This window comes from Eublepharis macularius, chromosome 6 (genome assembly GCF_028583425.1).
Source record: "Eublepharis macularius isolate TG4126 chromosome 6, MPM_Emac_v1.0, whole genome shotgun sequence".
Classification (NCBI taxonomy): domain Eukaryota; kingdom Metazoa; phylum Chordata; class Lepidosauria; order Squamata; family Eublepharidae; genus Eublepharis; species Eublepharis macularius.
Genome location: NC_072795.1, coordinates 99,004,450 through 99,029,078, shown reverse-complemented (window position 1 = coordinate 99,029,078; position 24,629 = coordinate 99,004,450). Strand labels below are relative to the sequence as shown.

The following is a 24,629-nucleotide window of genomic DNA, read 5'->3' as shown; positions in this document are numbered from 1 at the left end:
AAATTGTGTAATTCCTCAGTAGTCATTACTTTTGTCTTGTTGATGTTCAGTTGTAATCCTGCTTTGGAGCTTTCTCCTTAGTAGTCATTTCAAGTCTTCACTATTTTCTGCCAGTAACATGGTGTCATCTGAATATCTCAAGTTGTTGATGTTCCTTCCACCAATTTTCACTCCCTCTTCTTCTAGATCTAATCCAGCTTTCCTTATGATATACTCTGCATAGAGGTTGAACAGGTAGGGAAATATTATACATCCTTGTCTGACACCTTAGCCAACTGGAAACCATTCTGTTTTTCCATATTCTGTCCTGACAGTAGCCTCTTGTCCAGAGTACAGGTTGTGTATCAAAACAATCAAATGCTGTGGCGCCCCCATTTCTTCTAACACTATCCATAGCTTTTCATGATCCACACAGTCAAAAGCTTTGGTGAAATCTATACAGCACAGGCTGATTTTCTTCTGAAATTCCCTGGAATATTCCATTAGGCATGGTAAATTTGCAATGTGATCTCTGGTGCTTCTTCCTTTTCTGAATCCAGCTTGAACATCTGGCATTTTTTGTACAGTCTTTGTTGTAAAAACTTTGCATCACTTTGCTTGCATGGGAAACTAGTGTGATTGTCCGATACTTGCTGCACTCTTTGGCACCCTTTTTTTGAAATTGGAATGTAGATTGAGAGTTTTTAGTCCGTGCGCCATTGTTTTGTTTTCCATATTTGTTAATATTGTGATGTACTCAATTTCTGTAGCTTGAAGTAGCTATATTGGTATTCCATCTACTTCAGGTGCATTGTTTCTCCCAATTGCTTTGAGTGCAGCTTTTACTTCACTTTCTAAGATTTCTGGTTCTATACTGTTGCTATATTTTTATTAATAGCTATACTGTTACCATAAGATGCATCACTACTTATTTTTTCCTGGCTGGCAACGACAGGAATCACAATCCTTCAATCAGAGTGGGCTAAATAGGCTTGCCATCTTGCCACTGAGTGGCAGGAGGAAATACCCACCAAAATGGCGGGGGGGGGGGAGGGGGCATGATCAGCATCCAAGGATCATGTCACCTAGACATGACATCATTGTGCTGGGTGATGCTTTAGCATTCACCCAAAACTCTATGGTTATACATTGGGCAAATGCTGGAGCTTCACTCCTGGCACAATGATGTACTTTATGTAAGTACACATAGAATACAACCAAATACTCCTCCACAGCACTCCATTGCTGGAGGTAAGTAATGGTGGACAAAATGTCTTTTAGGATGCTTATCTACTATTAATAAACTTTCTACTATCTCAACTTTTCTACTATTAATAAGCTTCCTATTAACTCTCTACTTACCTACTATTAAATAAACTTTCTATACAAATTAACCAACAGAAGATGTTAAAAAGCAATGACCTGACAAACCTCCAGACAGTCCACAGATGTCCCAAGATCATGGGTACTGAAACAATATCACCTTTAATTCCCTTTTTATAGATTCTATTACAATAGTACATAAAATGAAATTAAGTTATAAAAATTGATGAATAAAACTGCTGTCTTTCACCAGCCAAATACTTTACCTTTTGAAAATATAATAACTATAGCATTCAAAAGCAATCTTAGACCACAATATTGAAATATTTAATATGTGGGTATTATTCTGCAACAGCATGAAGTACAGAAAGGAAAGAAACAAAACAGATCTGCTATAAAGCTTCAGATTTGTTACAGAGCCATGGCAAATTTGATCCTATCTCCCGGAAGGTTAGTTTTATGATGGGTTGCAAACAATATAGAATGTCTGCAGCTTCAAAAAAAGGGAGGGGAAGAGAAAGCAATATCTACCCAGTGATTTAAGCAGCCAGTATTTGGTAATTTAATTAGTTCTGTCAGAATAGTGTTAATGATTTTTATTTTGTGGTTCAGCGAAAACCTGGCATTATTAAATCTGCTTTCCCTCCAGTCTCACACTTTATTCAATCTTTTTAAAGAACCACTTAGTCAATTTTGTATAACGTAAAATAAAATTGTTGCAAAATAAAAGCTAAAATTCAGTGGTACATCTTGTGATTTCATTATAAAGACAAATGAGGAAACCATTGTCCTTCGCTATCCAAGATAAAACTCACACACAGACGTACAGAAATTAAAGTGATTTGGCAGTACTTAATTAGTACTCTAAGTACTTTAGGGTATTACACTCATAAAGTATGATTATTTGAGTTCTCAGCATGCCCATAGTGAGTACCCATCAGAATCCCTGCCAATGCATGTAGCTTTGAGAATTGGCCTGCCTAGACAAATGCTACCAGTAGTAACAAAACTCCCTCCATACCTCTTCATCAAGAACTGTCAACTGGGTAAAATCAGCAAGGAAAAGATACACAAGAAAAAAGGAATTAAAATCCCTCCAAGTTTTATTTGATGCAGAAATAATTTATGATAGCATGGTATCATTTTAGTAGCTAAATACAAGTAGCATTTTAGGTAAATGAAGTTGGTTGAGAGGGAAAAAGTGTGATTTAACTAGTAGGGGTTATTTTTCTTTGTATTCTACTAGGTGAAAGGAATACAAAGCAACCATGAGGGACTGATCTTTCCAATCAATAACAGAAAGTGGCAAGGCAGCCACTGAAAACTGAAGCATTTAATCAGTTTCAATAACAGTGCAATCCTAATCAGAGTTACACCTTTCTAAGCCTTTTGACTTCAGAAGATTGAGAAAGATGCAAATCTGTTTAGGATTGCACTGTAAATTAACTATAGAGACAAAGGAAAGAATTCTTACCTAAACTTTGCTAATAGGACTGATTGCAGTTTTCATGGCCCCCTTCATTTAAACCCAATGTACCCTGTACAACATGAAAATATGCCCTGGAGTCTGCTTCTACAATGGTAGAAAACTGTATATTTGTTCAACCAGGAAATCCCAGGCTTCAGGAAGTATTTAGGCTACAGTTTAGATCTGAGTTAACATCTCAAAAAGATCATTTTTGAACTATTTATCAGCCTATTGTTGCTAGAATTTATTGTGGCCTACCAAGTGCTTGACAGCCCCCTTGTTTTCCCAGTCCTAAGCAGGCTACAGGAGGTTTCTCAAGGACATGGTGGGCTGCGCTTGGCTTCAAGATCAAAAGTTGCCATAGACCATAATAGACCAATTCCTGCTCACAATTCAGTAGCGTAACAAGTTGAAGTTAATGGGTTGGCTCCAACAAACTGCAAGGCAGCTTCGCTAGCAGAATATTTCTCCTGTCCTCCTTCCCACTGTCACTTGTAAGCACTTTTAGGAACAGCAAGCGATGTGCCGTGGGAGAGCTGCAGTGGAAAGGGCAGACATCAGGAATGACCAGCAGGGCCTTTTCACTCCCTGCCTCTCCATTTCAGAAATGCAGTCATCCTACTCAAAATGGCGATTCAGTTTATTCCTGTAGAAAATTGCTGTTTAGTTGTGATCTATCGATGTTATTGCACTATATATAAGCCATTAAGACAACAGCTTCTTTGGGGTCTTTAAGACCAAAATGAGGGATTTAATAAATAAAAAAAATACATTACCGTGTAATTAAACAACAGTCATGTGTTATACTTTCTTCCACAAACATGCCTTTCTCATCATCCGTTTCAACCAGGCGACCATCATGATACCAATGAACTTGCGTAGTGTTATCGAGGAATGTTGCTGAACAATGAAATGGTAAACGGTCACCATGAAAAACCAACTGTCTCTGTGATGGGATCAGTTCAAAGAGAGGCAGTTCCAAAGTTCCTGCTGCAGAAGGGAGTTAAAAGAAAAAAACACATTTACTTTTTTGGTAATTACAATTAGAAAAATACTTTAGTTTAAAAAAAGAGGATTAGCAAAACTAGACTCATCAGACACTATCATGTGTGTCTCACTTAATTTATTTAAATGCAACACCAATAGAGGAGTTCCCTCCCCTCCCACCTTTCATTGTCCAGAAAAGCTCTGAAAGGGTCAAATGCTGACAAGCAGCTTCCACAAACTTTTTTTTTTAGTGATTGCCTTTCACTGGATACTCAGCAAAAAGTTCCTTTCCCTTTACCTAATTCATTGTGCATTTCAAAGAATGTAGAGAAAAGGCTGCTTTGTTCATGCCAGGTGGCATGCCTCCCCCTTCTCTAGGAGTCAAATCTCAGATGTGCTTCTTAAGAAGCTTTGAGACACCTGGAAGCAGAAAAAAAATTCTGATCTGTGTGTCTCTCCCAAATAAGACTGCCAAGCATGGCTTGGCAACCAGCAGAAGATGGGGGAGGTAGGAACTTACAGGTGTGTGGGGTGATTAGCAACTTCCAGCATGACTCAGAACTGATGTCATTATGCTAGTATTGGCTAGCTGCCAAGGCCACCAAAAATGTGTCAACCTCCTGATTCTGTTTATCACAGAAACCTGCTAACTTACTAATACTGTTGGTCCACCAAAAGGTTTTGGAATCTTGTTCTTATTTACTATATTTATTCATCTGTTTCCCAATAATATCTGAAGACGGGAGCTTTGACTCATAAAATTACATATTCACACTGAATCTATAAACATGTGAAAGAATGCAATCTTTACAGACAATATGTACTTCAGTTTCACAGTAATACAATAATGTTCCCAAGGACTATTATTTTATACATCATCAACACAGTGTACATTCTGTCAAAGGCTTTCACGGCCGGAGAATGATGGTTGTTGTGGATTTTCCGGGCTGTATAGCCGTGGTCTTGGCATTGTAGTTCCTGACGTTTTGCCAGCAGCTGTGGCTGACATCTTCAGAGGTGTAGCACCAAAAGACAGAGATCTCTCAGTGTCACAGTCTGAGTCTGTGACACTGAGAGATCTCTGTCTTTTGGTGCTACACCTCTGAAGATGCCAGCCACAGCTCCTGGCAAAACGTCAGGAACTACAATGCCAAGACCACGGCAATACAGCCCGGAAAACCCACAACAACCAGTGTACATTCTGTCCCAGTATTGCAAAAATCCCATTTACTGCTTCTGGATCACATCTTTATTGTATGAGTAACTTGTTCCTTATATGAAAATCCTGGGACTATTTCATCTGATGAAGATTTTGTCTCTCTATGGCATTTTGTCACTTCTGTTGGAAGAGTTGCAAGGGAGCAATCTCTCCCTGACAGTCTTTCCATGACAGCAGTAGTGTTGTACTAAGACTGAAGGAAAGCTGTGGGAATAAAGAGCAAGAGTAAAGACCACCTGTATGAACTGCCCTGTCTTTCAGTCACACTGCAATATGAGGCATTCATCATGAGCCTCAGTCATAGAAATCGAACTAGTGCCACTGAGTTCAATAAACTTTTTTTAAAAAACCCTTACTCAAATATCACATGAAAGGGGAAATAATCATGTGTTGATTGCATGACATCACCCCACCCCCACCCTCAACACACACAGTCAATTTTCAGAGAAACTGGACTCATGCAACTTATGAAGCGTTACTCTCAGCTCCTTAGGTGCCAGGAGGTTATAGATCACCGGTTCTCATCAAGGTGAGACCCATCTTTAACCAAGATAAGAGAGGAACACAGATGCACACAGGATGTGGCTTCCTTTGCTAGCATCGCTGTATGGCCTAATTGCCATTAAGGTCACTGCATATGAATAAAGTCCAGTTTTACTGCAAACCCATGTGTTTCTTAGTTCCTCATGACATGAATACAACCTAACGAAATGGTTGAAAAGATGCGCTATTATAGAAACTGAAGTTGGCAATAAGTGCAAAGCTCTGTATAATATTAAAAGGAGTGGGTCTACAACTGAGAGATAATAGAGATAACTTATGCAAAATATGGAAACAAGAGATAATGCTGGGAATTAGAAATCTTACTAAATTTGTACGATACCATAGAATTATATAACTTGAATACAATCATACACTTTTTCGTGGTCCCCAAACCATTTATTTGAACTGGTAAGAGAAATCTTTTGGTGAATTCTGTGGACTGACAAATAAGATGAGCAGAAGGGGAACAGACACATTTTATTTAGCTGTATTTTGCAAACAATTGGTGCAACAAGTTACTTGGGAAAGGTACGGAATACCACTCCAGTCATATATATTAGTTTCCCAGCAAAACCATTTTTACAAGCAAAGCATCTGCTCTGAAAACAAGTTTCTCCACTCTTCACTCATGTTTATCCCCACTGGAAGTGCTTTTTCTGATTAAAAATGGGCCATTCAGCTATAGCTACTATGGCTTGGTGTACAGTGTGTAGTATGTTTAGAATAAATGTGTTTCTACATGTAAAGCAGTACACAGTTTCTTTTAATGGAAATATGCCAACCCCATTATCTGTATCATCCTGCTTATCCCAATGTAAGTACCACAAAGAACGAGCAATTTATTTCACTTAACAGAAGCACATTCCATTCCATAATGCAGATGTATAGAAAACTATGAAGGAAAATTGAATTTTTAAGAACAAACATACCTAAGGATGTTAAAATAAACCAAAACCGAAAAATCAACTGTAAGAAAGGATCTTATATCCTTTCGGCGGGCCTGTAAGACAGAGATGTTCTGCTAGGCATATGGATGAGGCCAGTCTTTGATCATTTAGGAGCCTTCCTACTGGTCTCCCGCCAGGGAGGCAATGTAACCATCTGCCTCCCTATAAGCGCAGTCACCAGTTTATTATAAACTGTGCCCCACCTCACCCCTTTGTTCTGCTTGTTTATATCACATTTGGGGAAATTGGTGGGGTGACGCTGTGGGTCTGTAAAACGGACAGCCCAGGCAGCAGGAGAAATGGGCTGTCAGTTTCACAGACCCTGTGCTGAAACTGGCGTGGGGTCTATGAAATGACAGCTTCTTTCTCCTGCTGCCAGGGCTGTTAGTTTTACAGACCCCACAATATTCCAGCACGCAGTCTGTGAAACTGACAAACTGACAGCCCGGGCAGCAGGAGAAAGAGGCTGTCAGTTTCACAGACCCCTCACTGGTTCAGCGGCTGAACCCCGTGCAGGGTCTGTGAAACTGACAGCCCCTTTCTCCTGTGCAGGGGCTGTCAGTTTCACAGACCCTACGCTGGGTTCAGCCAATGGGCTGAAACTGTCACGGGGTCTGTGAAACTCTGAACCTGGCCACGGAACAGCTGGAAAAATTCGTTTGTTCTATAAACATGCATTCCCATGGAACGCATGTTTCGGTGCAAACGAACCAGCCATTCCATACGGAATTTTGTTCCGTGGTTCGTTTTGTGCCCATCTCTAGTGAGGACTGAACACTTGACCTTCCGCTTGCAAAACTGACCACTGGTTGTTGCTTAGTATGGGCTTCACCTGCATACAGTCTTATTCATGCAAGATCCTCTAACAATTCTGTTTGTTGGAGAATTTGTCTCAAGAAATTAATTGGCCAGTTCTTTGCTTGTATAAAATGTATGGGTCCCAGTTTTAAAAGGTATACTTTACAACAGCAGACAATTTCTGTGGATGTTGAAGGTGCTGCTAAGGGAGATTTTCAATGTTATACAAGGACCACCCCATGCATATTTACAGTTGTTTAAAATCTCCTGCTTTCCACCAATTATGCACCAATAAAACAAGTATTGTAGAATTTTTCTTCCAAGAATGACAGTGAAAATAGAAGTAAATGTGTGTTTAACTCAAAACTGAATTTGCTACAGTTGGATCTTTATATATATATATATATATATATATATATATATATATATATATATATATATATATATAAAACATACAATACAGAATTAGCCTTCCCTTTTACTGAAACACAAAAAGCATTACTTTAGTAAGACATTCACACGTCTGCTTGCTTGTTTTCATAATAAGTTGCCTAGAGATATCCAGGCAGCGATACTTTTTTCTTATGGTCCACAGATTGCTACAATGTATAAAATGTGAACAGGCAAGCTAGTGGCTTCTGTAAAATTTATTGCAAGGTTGCACTATACAGAATATAGATCCACAGACTGGGCCAAACAAAAATAGCAAGACAAATGCTGGTATCAGAGAATGCATGACAATTCCAAAGGGTGATAAAGTATTAAAAATGAATGTAACAATAGAAATTGCATATACCACCATCCTTATACATAAATTTCATGGAGAGATCCAGCTTCTGATCATAACCCCCTACTGCACCTGTGCAGGGAAGGGGAGGGAGAAGAATATGGCCGATTGCGGAAGACAGTCTCCATAGCCTCACCACTATGGCTTATTTTATGGCTTTAGGATGGATATAAGGCAGGGAGTCAGGTGAACCAGAGTGGAAACTCTTTGCTCCGCTCTAGGACCTTAGAATGGAGGCAGAGATGAGCTGGCACCCAGTGCTCTCTAACAGCAAACCCATCTTCCCACCCATGACTTTAGAATATTAATTCTAAATCTGGTATTGCTAATTGCCTTTGCTATGTCCATATAATTAATGGGCCATGAAGGAATTTTACACAGGGTTCTAACTGATTGCAAAATCCTGGTGTTCCTGCATTCCTCATAGAAACAACGGCTCCCAGACTCACCTGCGGGGCTGGTTTGCGGGCAATGTGAGGGAGGCAAGCAGGGAGACGGCAGGGCGGCCGCCCTGTAGTGAGGGGTGGGGGAATGACCGGGGGTGCATGACCAGGACATCCAGCACGAGCCCCTGGTCTGGAGGCCTGTTCCCCCCCCTCAGCACTTGGCCCACCTCCAGCGTTGTGTCCATGTGTTTTTGTCACTGTGCCCCTCCCCGCTCTCCTCCCCCGCTTAGCACTCACCCGCAAGCAATGGCTCCTGGACTCACCTGCGGGGCCAGTTTCTGGGCAATGTGGGGGGACTGCAGGGCGGCCACCCTGTAGTGACGGGCGGGGGAATGACCGGGGATGCACACCCAGGACATCCAGCATGAGCCCCTGGTCTGGAGGCCTGCTCCCGCCCCTCAGCACTTGGCCTGTGGCAGCATCCCGCCCAACCCTCCCTTTCGTCACAACTTTGGAGTTAGTAGGCTGCGGATTGGCATTGGGCACCAATACGTTTGGGGGAAAACAGGGCCCTTAAGCTCAGTTTCCCTATTATGGGGATCCCCATAAGGGGTCTGAGGAGTGAGGAATGGCCGGTGCATGCCCAGTCAGGGGCTGTCCATCTGCCTCACTCCCAGATGGCAGGGGATGTTTCACACAGGGGTGTATACCTAAGTAGCATCTCACTGGCTGTCATCCCATGGTTCCCCCCCTCAGCAGGGATCTGAGGGAGCGTGTGGGTCATTGGCTTGGCAGGCGGGTCAGCCGATGCTCGGATCCATGCCGTATGTGCGCCTTTGTTCCCTAAACTGTAATCTCAATAAAGTTGTGGCCTTCTTTACCTCCAGCGCTGTGTCCGTGAGTTTTTGTCACCATGCCCCCTCCTCGCGCTCCTCCCCCACTTAGCACTTGCCTGCAAAGAATATGCCTATATATTGGATGGCAGAATGAAGTGTACGTAACTGCTATCACAACTGGCTGGTGGATAACATAGTACATGTGGGGTAGGCTCCCTGCATTGCCATGAATGGAGGGTGTCCTTCAAGGAACTGCAGGGCAAGCAGATTGGTATCTACCTCTGGGGCTGGCACGTTGACCATACCACCAAGAGGCCAGTATCAGACGGCTTCTGCCACTTCTCACTGGAAAGGTGGTTCTCTTTCCTTGATGATCCCCAACAGGTGAGTTGGGGTAATAACTGTCAGCAGCCAGGTGGCATCTTTGTTCCCTACTCATGTAGTAAGCCACAACCTGAGGAATTTGAAATCAATAAAGCTGTGGCCTGATTTACCCCCCTCTGATGTGTTCATGCTGCCCTTCTCTTTCTCCCCTTGTAGCACAACTTAGATTCTTGTTTCATTCAAGTATTCATGGGTACAGTGACAAAAGTGTGTCACAAGGCAACAAGGTACTAGAGCATGAAACATAACATTAATATTTTATATGCTTAGCTAAATATCTTGTTTGACATACATAGTCTCATCATTTCTGATCATTTTAATTTAATACGCCATTCTCAGTCGGATTTAGCTGCACTATTTGGTGGTCTGCCAATAGCATTGGGAACCAGACCAAGATGAGAGGTGAGATAAAATACAAATTGATCTTTTAGGATTTTCAAGATTAAGGATGGCAAACAAACAAAACCTTTGGTTACAGCTCTTACCAAATAAGAAGTAAAAGATTTTTCAACATTCCAGTAGACAGTGAAAGTACAAGTAAACACAGTCATGGCTGGAGGCTTGAGATGCTACTTTATTTCTATTAATTTCCAGAACAGCGTTGTGATCTTCTAAACTCTAATCAGCACTGTTATATGTTGTTTATTTTGTTCTGGCAAAAAAAGAACAAACTATGTACATACTCATTTCTTAAGACTTCTAATCTCTTATTAATAATGTCATTTAGAGAGCATAGAAAATGCATTTTGCATCTTTAGAACATTTTTAGGGCCCCAAATAAAGGGATTAGGAAGCTTTCATCCTCAGCTTGTCTTCTGCTGATAAATTAGTTAAATCAGATGACAGACTTGTTTCCCAAAAATCCTACAAACTTCTATAGAGTTAGTCATAAATGGGATCTGAGTAATATGGTTTTCATGGATGAATCTTTTTATTTGCATCTTAGTATAATTAATTCTAGCTAGTGGCACCCTGTCCTACTACAGGACTGGATTCCCTCCCCCCACTCCACCAGCCAGCCTCAACCACAGAGACCAGTGTTTGGGGGGCACCAGCCCATATGCAAGGGGGAGGGGAGCAGGGTGCAGAGCAAGATGGGCAACTGACTCTTTTGCTCCTTCTTACCTGTCAGTGCGTCCTTGTCCATCCAAGCAGGGACCCTGGAGATGGGTAACCTGTGAGGGATCTTGAATGGGAGCTGTTAGTCAGATATTCTAAACTTAGTTCTCTTCTTATGTGTGAGCACAAAGTGCTCGACCAATTTTGTGAAGTGCCTATTTTGCACTCTTTCCCTGCCACATGCACATCTTCTCCTGCCTCTTGCTCTAAGTACCACAGCAGAGGGCTCTCAGGCAGAGCTTCACGCCATACCACCACTTATATGAGTTAATGGGTGTTCAGGCTGGAAGTTATGTAGGGTAGGCGGGCTATGATTAGGCATGGGCGACACGGCTCAGATGCTGTGGTTGTTCAAGTGGATTGGTTGCAATTCTGGTCAGCATCCTATGCTTCTCTGGGCCGTTTGAGCAGGGCCAAGCATGGGGGGGGGGTGTGGCTTTTCTTGTACAATGGGCACTTATGGGTTACAGCATCTTTTTTTCATGGTGTAATTTTTTGCTGTTGTGAGATATATTTCTGACTCTGAAATGGCTTAGAGTCTCTCTACACAAGACATCCTGGCACATGTTTTTCAAGTGTTAGGTGACACAATATTTCCTGGGAACTGTAGTTTTAAAAGAGTCATTCGGGATCACTGTGGACAGGAAAGTTGAAAATACAAAGTTTTCAAAGAAAGCAGGGTGAGACTGCTGCGGGAACGGAACTTTGCAATTCCACTCAGAGCATCGGGGGGGTGGGGGGGTGGATTTGGAACCCTGTCTTTGAAAACTTTTATTTTAAGACCTGGAAGATTCCACCAAGAGTGAGGAGGGGGAGGGAAGCCTATTTTTACTTGTATTTTCAACCTTCCTCTCCACAGTGATCCCAAGCGACTCTTTTAAAACTACAGTTCTCAGGAAACGTTGCATAACCTGACAACTGAAGAATACATGCCAAATGTCTTGTGTAGAATGACTTTAAGAGAGATGACCAACTCATGCCATGCCCACCCCCTGCCATGCCAGAATAAGGTTTTATGCTGCAGATCCAGCTGGGCACTGGCAGGGAACCCAGGTGGAGTGGTGCCAAAGAGCTCCACCATTTTAAGTTCAGTTTATGATGGCGTAACTGTCATTGTACCTCCTAGTAAGCTCCAAAGCACTCTCAACACCCCCCCTCCCAAAGGACTGAGAGGCAAAAGTCCCAGTCCTTTATTAAAATAAAATTTGGGGGGGAAATCAGCAACTCTGCCTACAAATATATTTATAGTGCAATCCTAAGAAGTGTTACTCCAGTCTAAGTCCATCAAAGTCAATGGGCTTAGACTGGAGTAACTCTGCTTAAGACTGCTCTGTTAATCATTAAGGCTATAGACATACTGAATTTTAAGACCCTTGTACTGTCATGTGAATATATTGTTTTACAATGAACTCATTTCCTTTATCATGAATGGGCGCTAAGCTTCCAAATGATCCCAAACAGGAGCACCATTTGGAAAGCAAAACGGGGTGTGGCCAAGATAGCGGCAAGATATCCTATCTCTGCGGTTTATTGTTTATACAGAGTTTAATTCCAGAGTTTAACTTCTTTAGAGATCTCAAACGGGCTTTATTTGGAATAACTGGAACTGGAAAGCAAAACCAGGATTCTTCTACAAACAGTTAGATCTGGAGCTACTGAAGCTCCTTAAAATCATCCCCACAGTCCCTCCCTTCAGTCACCACTAAGCAACAATTACTACACAGTACCAGAAAAACCACTGATTAGGAGCATGAATCCAGAGTCCTAAACTGTCATTACAGTAATTAAACCTTTCTTCTTGCTATCCTGCTCTGTAGAACGTTCTTTTGTGTTGACTGAACAGCTACACCATTTCCATTAAGTTGCTTCAAAATGCTCATTATGCAATTAACAAAACCAGGATGAGCAGGATGGAAAAGATAACACAACTCAAGCCCATGGATTTTTGCTAGCATACTTAAAGCTCATGCTAAAGCAGGCTATTATTTGTAAAACTATTTGTAAGACTAAAAGACAACGCAAGCATACAGAATATCAATGTAGTTTTAAGCAATAGCTAAATCTGAAAATATCCTACTCAGTTATGAAATACTGATATACCAAGGAAGTTAAGCATCAAGAAGGACTCACAAGAGCAGCTAGGTTCTCAACTTAGTTTTTTAAAAGTGGAGTATCAAAGGACTGAAGTCAACGAGAAAATTTTTCTGCATGTACGGAAGGCGATATGATTATACGCAACAGACATCATCCATAATAAAGCTATTATTTCAGGATTAATTATGTTTTAAAGTATGCTCTATATAGGGCTATAATGAGCACTAATGCATTTTTAATGTGGAGCATTTTCCTTGCTAATGAGTGGTAAAGAAAATAATCTCGAACTCAGCAGCTGCCCAGTACTATAACAAAGTCGGGAAGCATTTTAATTTCTAATGTTAGCACTGTTTGTCATTAGATAATGAGACATGTTTATCCTGTGTATTAAGGGAAACAAAGGATAAGTGGGGTGTTCTAGATTTAAGCACAAGGAAGTGCCTTGGTGTGGGCTGGGGGATCAATCAGTCTTAAGTGGAAGTTTACATGATCATATTAGAAGCCCATAACCTAGAGACAAAGGCTAGTACAATCATAATCCCAGTATCTCTGCAAACCTTAGTTTTCAGATCATGAGCCACTCTTTCTGATGCATACACCTTTCCCATCCCTATTCTTTTTGGAACCTCTCCTTCCCCTCCCATTCCAAAATTAACCATAGTTTCTCATTGGATGAGTATTAAGACAAATCATTACAAATGTAAACCAGGTTCCCTGAATCATGGTTCACAAATTCATTTCAAACTATACTTTTAGTCTTTGGTTTACTAGGAAACCTCTTTCATATTTGTACTGGCACCTGTGAAAAACAAAATTATTGTTAATGCCAGAAAAAGAGCAGAAGCTGTTTTGGAAAGGAAGGGATGAAGGGCTGGCTCTTGTTTCGTAAACCAGTTACTTTTGTAACTGTCAAATAAACACATTCCCATGTGAGTGTTTTCTTTCTTTTATAGTCCACCTTTCTAATTGAGACACAAGACGGATTACACAGTGTGTGCCTGTGCAGTCAATTTTAAAGACATTTCAATACACATGTAATAGGGTATACACATGCAAATTTGCAATGATTTAAAACCAGCAGAAATACAATACAGAGTTGAAGAAATGCTCAAATAGAGCAGAAGATATTCTAAGACTGACATATTAAACAGTGTAAGATCTACCCAGCAGAATCATACTTACATCAATAGTAGTAGTCTACAGTCATACTTATGTACTTCCATTCATAAATCCTCAGCAACAGAAGTTCCTTTCTACATAATAATACACCATGGGCTTTTGCAAGGGGAGGTGCAGGAAAACTAGTTATTTCTGGTTAATCGCTTGATTTATCATATTGCCAAAGAGGCTTTCTATTCTATTTGAAACTGCTACGCCTACAGAGTATAGCACAGACTACTGAGATACATGTAACTTAGAGATTATAATACACACAATCTCAGAAGGAGAGAAATGCATGGCAAAATTCAGTTGAAAGAAAATGGGAGACAGTAGAAATGAAGAACCAATCCAATAACAAAAGAAAAAGAAGACTAGAAAAAACAACTGTGAATTTGTTTTTTTAAACAAAGAGATCTCCTGACAAAATGAATTATATATGGTGATACTGATGACATACACTAGAGGAACGTAGAGAGAATCCAGGTCATCCTGAATACAGGTTTTGCCAAGCTTGGGAAAGTGCCAGGAAAACAGTGCCAACTTATGTTTTGCAAAGTACTGTATGCAATTCTGTGTAGAGGCTGTATGGAATGTCACAGTTTAAGAAAAATATTCATTCAAACAGAAAAGTGATGCTAAATTCCAGCATTAATAAAATCTTAAAGTTAACACATTTTCTAGACTATTTATGACACTTCACTTGTGATGTATGAAATACATTAACATAAATCAATTTGTGTTACTGCTACAAGAACACCTAAGCACATATCCATATGCTTTGCTTCCATTAAAATAATGATATCTCATTTTTTGTCAATTCCATAGTACCAATTGGAGGGAGATTGTTGATTTCAAGTCATTTTAAGAGCTACTTTCATCTTACTATAAATTCTCTAGTCAGTAAATATAGACTATATATTGTGGATTTAATGACATCCTTTTTATGTTTCCTTTTAGTCTGAAAAATTACTATACAAAAATGCCAGAAATTTTTCCTTACAATAATTCTGCATGTATGCAGAAATGTAATCATTTTTGTTAGCCATATGCTCTAACATTATTGATATTAACACTGGGGTTCAAATACTAAGAGACAGCAAGGGAAATTTTCATTTTTGCACTGTCTAAAATATATACTCAGATACAATGCCACTTAATGCTGTTGTATCACATTTTCTTCCTCCACTTGCTTTGACATAGTCTCATATCCTAGGGAGAAAAGAGTGGAATCTAGATTTGCAGTCCTGATTTTTCACTGAAAAAGTTTGTTAGACTTGATTTATGATGCAACAGAGCCTGGGATTTGCAGCAGAACGACGGGATTTGTAACATTGCCACCTCCAATACAATTTTCCAATTGAAAATTGCTGTCTCCGAAGTTATGAATATTTGCATGTTTTCCAGTGAGCTAAAAATAGCTTGGTAGCAATTTTCAGCAGGAAAATGACACAAGGAGGGCTGGAAAAGCCACTCTCACACACTCACAGACACACAGGAAATTCAAGATTCAGAGGCTGCAATCTTAAAAAATAAAAAATAATAAAATGATCATGGAACATGCAGTTCTGTCCATAACCAAATATCAAGCCCTATATGGTTTGAAACCAACATACCTGAATTACCTAACCACTGTGGTCATCTTCTGAGGCCCTGATTTGGGTGCCCTACCTCCTGAGATTAGGCAGGTGGCAACCTGGGGTAGCGTTTTTTTTATTTTGCTTGGCATTCCCTCAGTGAACCCTCCTCCTTCCCCAATGTTTTAACTGTTGTTTTTATCTTCTGAATTTATTTTTTAAGTTCTGGTTTTCAAATATTTTAATGATGAATTTGTGCACTAGTTTAAATGGTTTTTAAGATGAAATTTTAATTTGTATGTTTGTTAGCCATCTTGGTGGCCCTATGAGGCCAGAAAAGCAGGGTAAAAATCTACATAAACAAACAAACATCTTTTCTTTTCCTAGGAGCATAGCTGGCTGTTTAAATGATTTGGGAATTGCATCTAGCTAACTGATGAGCCGGCTGCTGAAACAGATTGCATGTGCTCATGTTAGGTCAAGTGCAGTTGTGGTAGACTATGCTGTATGGTTAAGTTATCTGTAGAGATTATGATAACAGTCATAATCAAACGCCACTATAGCAGCATGGAACTGTCCTTGAAAACAATTCAGAAACTTGTGATACCAATCTTGAGACATCTTCATTGGGGTTCCCTTTTTGCCTCAAACCCCACCCCCCATGAGAGGTCATGATTTGACTGTAACAGCTGAAGCCTCCTCCTCTGCATGGTTCTGGCAGGGATGAACAGAATGAGCTGCAATTTTTAGGGAGCTGTAGTTTGGCATGGTTTTATTGTTGTAAGTGCATTTATATAACTATATTGTTTTATGCTTGTTGTGACCCGCCCTGACCCTGCTTGCGGGGAGGGCAGACTAAACGTTGAACTAATATATAATAAACAAATAAATTGCTGCAGGGCTCAATTCAAGGTGCTTGTTTTTACCTTTGCAGCCCTCAAATTCGAGAATGCCCATATCTTAGGGCCACGCTAGAAGTGATGGTGTCCTTGTGACCACCATAAGGATGTTGCCATCATTTTAAAGCCTAAAACGGGTGATTTAAAAATGCTGTGAGGGTTGATCCTAAACGGGCCAGCAGAGCAGCAGGATGAGGTGTTCACACACACATCGTGCATACGCCTTTTCAGGTGCCAAAACAGCTGCAAAGGCAGCTATTTTGGCACTTGAAAAGGTGAGGAAGGAGCAACAGCTTTTTGTCCCGCTGCACTGTGGCCCAATCAGGATTGAGCTCTTGTGGCATTTTCATATAATTCATTTTAAGCTTTAAAATGGCTGTAGCATCCCCATGAGCCAACAAGGATGAAGTCACAGCTAGTTTGGCCCTTAGTAACCACGTCTCCTGGCATAAACCCATGAGGCCTACTGTGCTACTGAGGTCAACATATACTAGTTGTTCTGTTTGCCAGAGTGGTGAAAGTAGCTTTCAGCTCAGTTACAACCATTCACTATAATGGTCTCTACATTATAGAGAGCTGCCCATAAAAGTTAAGGCTCAGGTAGCCTCTATAACTTTAGAAAGGTGAGTGCAGCAATTTAATAAGGCTTTAAGTTGATTAGTTGCCAGCCAGCTGAAGAAATATACTAAGTGAATATTTTCAAAGTGACTTGTAGTGGTTGATGATATTTTATGGTGTTTTTGTTTTATTTTTATTTATTATTGTTTTGAGTGTTGATATAAGTTATCTCATCTTCTCCCCTTATTGTAGGGGCAGGAGTGGAGCAAACACATATTAAGAAATATTATAAATAAAAAAAAACTTTAATATTTTATCAGCAGTGTATATTTTTATTGTTTTGTCTTCAAATCGCTAACAAATCTTGCTTTCATTCTTCCTGAACTGGTAAACAGAGCAATGAGAAAAAAGACAGACAAGCTGTTCAATGAGCACTGGTTCCCTCAGAAACCTGGAAAAACAAGCTATAGCACCTACCTGTGGATGCCTGAGGATTTAGTTGACCTCAAGGAATGTGCAAGATAACTGTCTAATGCATTTGTGTCAGATGAACTAGAGAAACAGCACTCAGCAGTCCTTTGCATAGCATTTCTCCTCTTTGTTTGGATGTGGGATGCTTTGAGTGTAAACCAGCTACTGTCCTTGACTCTGTCAGCTTCTGAAATTCCACAAAGCTTTGAAATTATATTTTAGAAGGCAGTAAAATAAATTGTTTTGAGATTAAAGGTGCTGCATAGAAGTATAGATACCAATGCAGCAAATAAAGAAATACTTGGCTTATTTAATGTAACTATAATATGGCAATAAATGCAAGGCCACATTAGAAATATATATATTCAGAGTAACAAGATTAAGAATTTTTAAATAGCTATTAACTTCTAAGCACTCGTGTGGTTCTTTACTAGTTTCTCTTCAGTCAAGGACAGGTGCAGTCCAGAGGCACTAATGCACCCAGTTCTCAGCCTCTCCTCACGCTCAATTCCTACTGGGGCTTTTCTCACTCACTGCATTACAACCAGCATTTTTTAAAAGGTGGCACTTATGCATAGAACATCCAAATTTCATGAATATGTAAACAACACAGAGGAGAGATATGCCACATTTCTTTCTTTACAGTCACCATGTTAAATATAAACATCACCAATAGGTTTGCTTCTGTATACTAGTTTTAGGCCAGTGGCCATATTGGTCTGCAGTAGAACAGCAGGATTTGAGTCCAGTGGCATCTTAGAGACTAACAACCGATTTACTCCAACAGTGTGATCACCGGACCTAACAACACTAGTTATACCATCTCAGGTTCATTCACTTGTTCATCTTCCAATGTTATATATGATATCAAGTGTCAGCAATGCCCTTCTACTCTCTGCATTTGACAAATAAATCAGTCCCTACGCAAAAAAACAAATGGACATAAATCTGATATCAGAAATCACCGCACTCAAAAACCAGTGGGAAAACATTTCGGTCTTTCAAGACTTATCTAAAAAGTAACTGTTCTCAAACAGAGAAAATTCAAGAGGAGATTACAATGAGAGACTGCTGAAACTGAGTTCATTGACAGATTCAAAACAATGCCCCATCCCTCCCCACGTCTGGACTGAGACTTAGGATGCTTATCTCACCACAGATGCTAATTTCTGCTGTAATCAAATTACATTGTACTTTTACATCCTAACATCTTCCTTTACCACACCCTTACCATCTAATCAAGCTGTATTGTACCTTTACATCTCATCCACCTTTTGGAAGAGATATCAAGACTGAGATCTTCTCCATTCCTACTCATATCTGAAGAAGGAGTTCTGAAGCTTACACCCTGAAAATCTTCTTGGTCTCTAAGGTGCCACTGGACTCAAATTTTCTTAACCTAGCTTTTAAAGGGTATCTGACAGGGTCTCACTTGATTGTTCTGAGGATGAGAGAGAATGGAAGCCTCCTCTGGGCTTGTTGCACACACTTTGGAAAGAGATCAATCAATCAAGTTTATCATGATGCAAGATCAGCTCTGGAAAGTCAGTAATAATGGAAATAAGAATTAAAAATAAATGAAGTAAAAATAAATTAAAAAATAGAGGGGGCACATGCAGTGCAACAAGCACAGAACAGTGAATGCAGATCGTGGGGTGCACAGAGTGATAATATCTTCCTCCAACAAAGAACGTTAGTTAGTGAGGTTCAGTCAGCTGCTTGCGTATCCCACACGCCCAAAGGCAAAATTTAGCAACTTTATTGGTTATCACCTGAGAAGAGTCTGCAAGAAGGAGGGAGGTGTAAAGTTGTTCAGTTCTTCCTAGTAAATCTGACAAAATTGGAGCTGTATATTGAGATTCTATATTGTTATAGAATGGGCACTACAGCAGAATATGTTCAATAGACTCTACTTTCCCTGGATGGCATAGGCAGAGTAATTGAGGGAATAAAACATGATGGTATCTACCTTTCAGGAGGGCTGAAGGTAGAGCATTGAAGAGTGCAAGTATAAAAATTTGATATTTGGGGATCTAAGATAATCTGCTGGCTGGAAGCATTTGGCATACTGCAGAATAATTGGATATTTCTGTATCTGTGCCCTATCCAATTGTAGAGCATGATCCCAGACCCACTGTTCAATTGTTTCTTTTGCTTTTTGGTACCCAAGATTAGAGATGGCCACAATCCAAAAAATTTTAACAATCCAGAGGATTGTGGATCGATGCCAATGACGATCCCGAATTAACGATCCCCGCTGATCATCTCCCGTTCCCGAGCCGGAGATCGTGGAGGCAAAAGCGGAGGGGCGCCCCGCTGTTCCCAGCGATACAGGGACGGTGGGTGATGCTGGCAGCATCTGTGTTTGTGTTTGGCCGTCTGTGTTTGGCCATCAGAGCTGCCTATCAGGGTTTGCAGGGATGAGATTGGAGTGCCCATGGCTACAGAACACCCCCTTCCCCGCTTAAGATGTTTATAAAGCAGTGTTTCGTGAACTTTTAAAAATGTCTTGATTAAACAATTATAACTATTTTCATTGTAATGCAAAGCAGCATCAGGAGGCAAATGAGAAGTGGGGAGGTTAACCCATTACTTTCCAGCTGTTACTCTGATCAAAGTTTTCCTGAAGCTTTTTTTGTCCCCTGCAGGAGAAAAGACAGGAGTCACCATACCTTTTTCCTATAGAAAGAAAGCAGTTCATGCAGTAGTGTTGTCAACTTCCAGGTGGGACCTGGAGATCTCTCAGAACTACAAGTGATCTCCAAATGACAGAGATCCATCCCCTGGAGAAAATAGTAGCTTTGGAGGGGGAACTCTATGGCATTAATACTCCCCTGAAATCCCTCCCACTTCCTTCCCCCTCCCTCCCCTGGGTATCTTCTCCCAACTTGTGACTGCTTTGCTGCTCCATGGTTGGAAGGAAGCCCTGCTGATCAAGGAAAGCTGGGCTTCCATTCGGGTTTCCAGGGCGACAGAAGGAGGGCAAACACAGCTCAGGCATTCCCCTGGCTCCGTTGCAGGGGAATAGATTGCTGGCGCCTGAGTGTCTGGATCCCCGATCAGAGCCCGATTGCAACGATCCAGGCCTCTCCCGATCGCTGGATCGTTGGCTGTGGCCGATCACGATCCGCTGGGTCATGATCACGCGATCGCCATTATCGTGGTTTTTTTCCAATCATAATGCGGATCATGCCCATCTCTACCCAAGATGCAATAACAATTGAGGGGAAAGCCAATTTCTGGAGTCCCTCCTTGATTACTCTTTGCCAGGTTGAATGTGGGCTAGCAAAAAGGATCAAGGGTACTAAACCCACCAGAATTAAGATGAGTTTGAACCACTGGTGGATGCGACTAGCCACATATGAGTCTCCAAGGGGATCAGCCCAGTCTCTAGTCTAAGAAGGGCATTCAGGACTCCAAGGATCTTTTGCAGGAACTTGGGATAGTACTGCTTTCCAGTGAGTTTTCTTTGTAGATACATAGTTGGGAACCATATAAGAGCTGAGATCAACCTTTTGGAAAGAGATTGTCCTTTTATTTTGTGCTGGTGATGTTCACAAAATTTTAAAAATCAAAATGGCAGACCTCAGCTTTCTAAGTTTAAGAACCAGACAGCTGATTTGTAACAGAATAGAAGTTGCTTCCAGTTAATCATCTTCCTTCTACTATGAGGAAGCCCTTGAAGCACAGACAGCATATTTGTGACCAAAGTAGAGCTTAATTGTGTTAATGATTATGGTAAACATATTCCATGAAGTTTTTTTTATCTCCTAAGGAACTTAAACAGAGGGCAATTTTCTCTGAAGAGGTGTGTATGTATCCTGTGTTCAGGTGTCTATACCTTCAAATAAAAACTAATGTATTCTCTGTATAATCTAACGTATGTATTGTGAAAAATTCATTAATTTTAAATATGGTACATACAACATTAAAAAAATCCTCACTGTTCAGTAAAGCACCTAAAATTTAAAAGCTGAAATGTGAAATCAATTTTCATTAATTTTAACATTGCTCATTTGCGCAACGAGGCTTTCAGAAAGGTAACCTTTCCCTTATCAATCACACTTCTGTCAATTTATAAGCAGATCCCCTCAAAGCATATGCTGCCTTCCAATTATACTGTGGCCTGAAACTGTCTTGCTTTGTCAGGCATGAAACAGCCAGTACATGCCGCATGTCAAATGAAAGGTCAGTGATAACACATATAGACCATGGGAATCATTCATCAGCTCTTCAGTCAATGCACAAGTAAAAATGTTTTCCTTTCAAGAGAAGAAATGCCTTCTAGAGTCATATGTATGTGTGTATGTATAAAAACACACCTGGAAGAATGTATTAATTCTTGATCATGACAGTGTCATCATACAGAACCAACACAAACATAATTTTTATAGGGAAAGGTTATGTATCTCTATACTAATGGATACTATTATGATGTCGATCAGTATCTGAACAGCAAAAGTAAACAGTCTGGAAATATAGGACAAAAGATCCATCATGCTTGCCAGAAACTAATGGGACCAGAAACAACAAAAAGATGCAATGCATGGAAATCTAAGGAGACCCTGCCCAGATAAGTTCAATGTCCCAAAGAAAAACTTTGCTGTGATAACGGGAACATCCAGGGTAGTTTTTCATTGTAGTTTCTTTATGCCCCTGTAAACAAAAAAGACTGAGAGCTTGTTTATGAAAATCTCTATCTCACCTTTAGATTTTACAAAATCCCTAAGACTTCTAAAATAATAAATTAATGCAGAGAATACAGGTTAAAATATTATTTAAAAAATCACCTTGGCTTATCAGCAATAAAACTCACATGCAAGAACAACCAGAATACAAATGTAGCAGGTCTTGTAAAAAGTATTGCTATTACTGGATGCCACATACCAAAAAATGAGTCCCAGCAGATATGCAGAGTCTTAGAAGGCAGATTCAGAGCCAAACTACATGAGCCAAATTACACATGATGTACGACATGTGAATACACTTACATATGTTTTCCCCCTGCTTTCCTGTTCACTTGCACACCATGGTCATACTGCAGTCGATCTGCACTTGATCCTGTGCTCAGACTGGCACGTGTTTCTTCCTCATTCTTCCCAGGCAAGTGGTGGAATCCCATAATACACCTTCTCTTCATGCATGTTCAAACCTTCCTCTATAGCTTTTCTGAGAGGGAAACTTGTTTACTCAATTGGATGGATTGGGGGGGCAGGTTTCCGGAGGGGGGCTAAAAACGGGGGTTCCACACCTCTGCTGAGATCTTCCAGCTCAGCCCGTCAGGAAGGGGGACATCTACGCAAAGGGCGGGTGGGCAATCCCCACTTCGGGAGCTGTAGCAGCATTTCTTGCTGTCAACTCTTTCCTGCCTGTTTGTCCCCAGTCACCTCTGATCTCCATTATTTCCTATGGAGAAAACAATGAGGGCTATCCAGAGGGATGGGGGTGGCATTTTGCAAAATAAATCTACAAATTTTTCACGGTAACCTCCTGTTAACTGTCCTCTAAAGATGGAGGATCTTCAGGGAGATTGGACCTTGGGGAGCCATTTTATGCCCTGCCCCAAAGAAGTTGCCCCCAGCCACCCCATTTGTCCCTACTGTGATGAAAAACTGACAGCAACTGCAGAAATACATAAATCATGCCTTCCCCAGGGTCCAATCTCCCTGAAACTTGGGGTCTTTAGAAGACAGGCGTAGGTCCTGTGCAAATGCTGTGGATTTTTCTTGCAAAATTCCACACCAGCCCCATAGATAGCTCCCCCAGGGAATAGTGGAAAATTGGAGGTGGCTGGGGGCACATTCTTTTGGGGCCCATAAAATCCCCCCCAAAGTCCAATCGTCATGAAACTTGGGGAGTCTTTAGAGAACAGCTAGTATTAGGTCCCCAGAAAATTTGGTAAAATTTAGTCCTAAAATGCACCCTCAGACCCCCAGAAAGCCCCAAATCGCATTTCCCATTGGAAACAATGGCCAAATATGACCCAATTTGCTCTGTGTTGCTAAGCCAAACTGGAGAATGAGTACCCTCACCTCATCCTTTTCAGGTTCACGAATTGGCATGTTTCTGAACTTTTGCTCAGATGCCTAATCATGGTGCCACTATCTTCTACCCACCTCCTCCTTATCCCAACCAAAGACATTGCGTGGAGAGGAGGAGGAGGAGGAAGTTAAGGGGAGGAGGAGGGTACAGGAAGGAGGAGTAGGAAGACAGTGGCGTCAACTAGAAAATGGGAGAATTTCAAACATGCCAAATTAAAAGCAAAACAGTTTGGGTGTAAGCCAGATCTAAGGGCAAAAAGATGTGAGAGGGAAATGGAAGCTGGCCAAAATCGATGCTCTGCAATGGTGACTCAATTATTATGACCATGGACACTTGAAACCATGACTACGCCAGTTACCCAGCACGTGCACGGACTAGGACTAGAGGACATGTGTTCACAAGGGGTAAAATGGACATGGGCAGGCAGAAACAGACATGATTCTAGACACGCATAGCCTCGTGAAATTTGTCTTGTCTAGTTCACCTCTCAGACATAAGTTTTAACACTTGAGAACTATAAACTGTTTCTGTCATAATGGGTTGTAGTGATTAAGAATACTTTGAAACTAGAAAAATTTGAATACCTAGTCTTATTATTTGGAGGGAACTTCAACCAACATGAAAAGAATGCTTTTCTCATGCTTGTGATTCTTCTGGAGGTAAAACCTTTCTTTAGAATGATGTGACTGCAGCAGCAAAGAGAAGTACACAAAGGGCAGGAATAATTCAAAACCGTGTCCTTTCAAAGAATAATTGTACTATGTTCCCATTTAAATTTTGAATACTGTTTTAAATGAAGTAATTCTAAAGAAGAATATACTATAACTAAGTTAGCTACACAGGCAGCCAACGATAATTTTTTTCTATGATAAAAATATTTATTCCAGATAATATTCTGCATGTCTGTATGTGCTAATTTTACTCATGACTTAACTGTTAAAATTGAGGTAGGTCTCCAAACTGATATTCATTCTAATAGTGGCAGTTGCTTCATGAGCCTCAGTTACCTAAACAGCTCCCTCCTCCTTTCTTTTCAGACTTAAATTACATGGCT

General features: G+C 40.6%; 1 protein-coding gene across 1 annotated transcript in view; it reads right to left on the bottom strand.

The window, feature by feature from the left end:
• The window catches only part of ADGRA1 (adhesion G protein-coupled receptor A1), a 519,857-nt gene that overhangs the window by 323,629 nt on the left and 171,599 nt on the right, over positions 1-24,629 (bottom strand). The window contains exon 7 of the mRNA XM_054983221.1: positions 3,547-3,760. Within this exon, the coding sequence (XP_054839196.1) occupies positions 3,547-3,760 (214 nt within the window). The remainder of the gene's footprint in view (positions 1-3,546; positions 3,761-24,629) is intronic.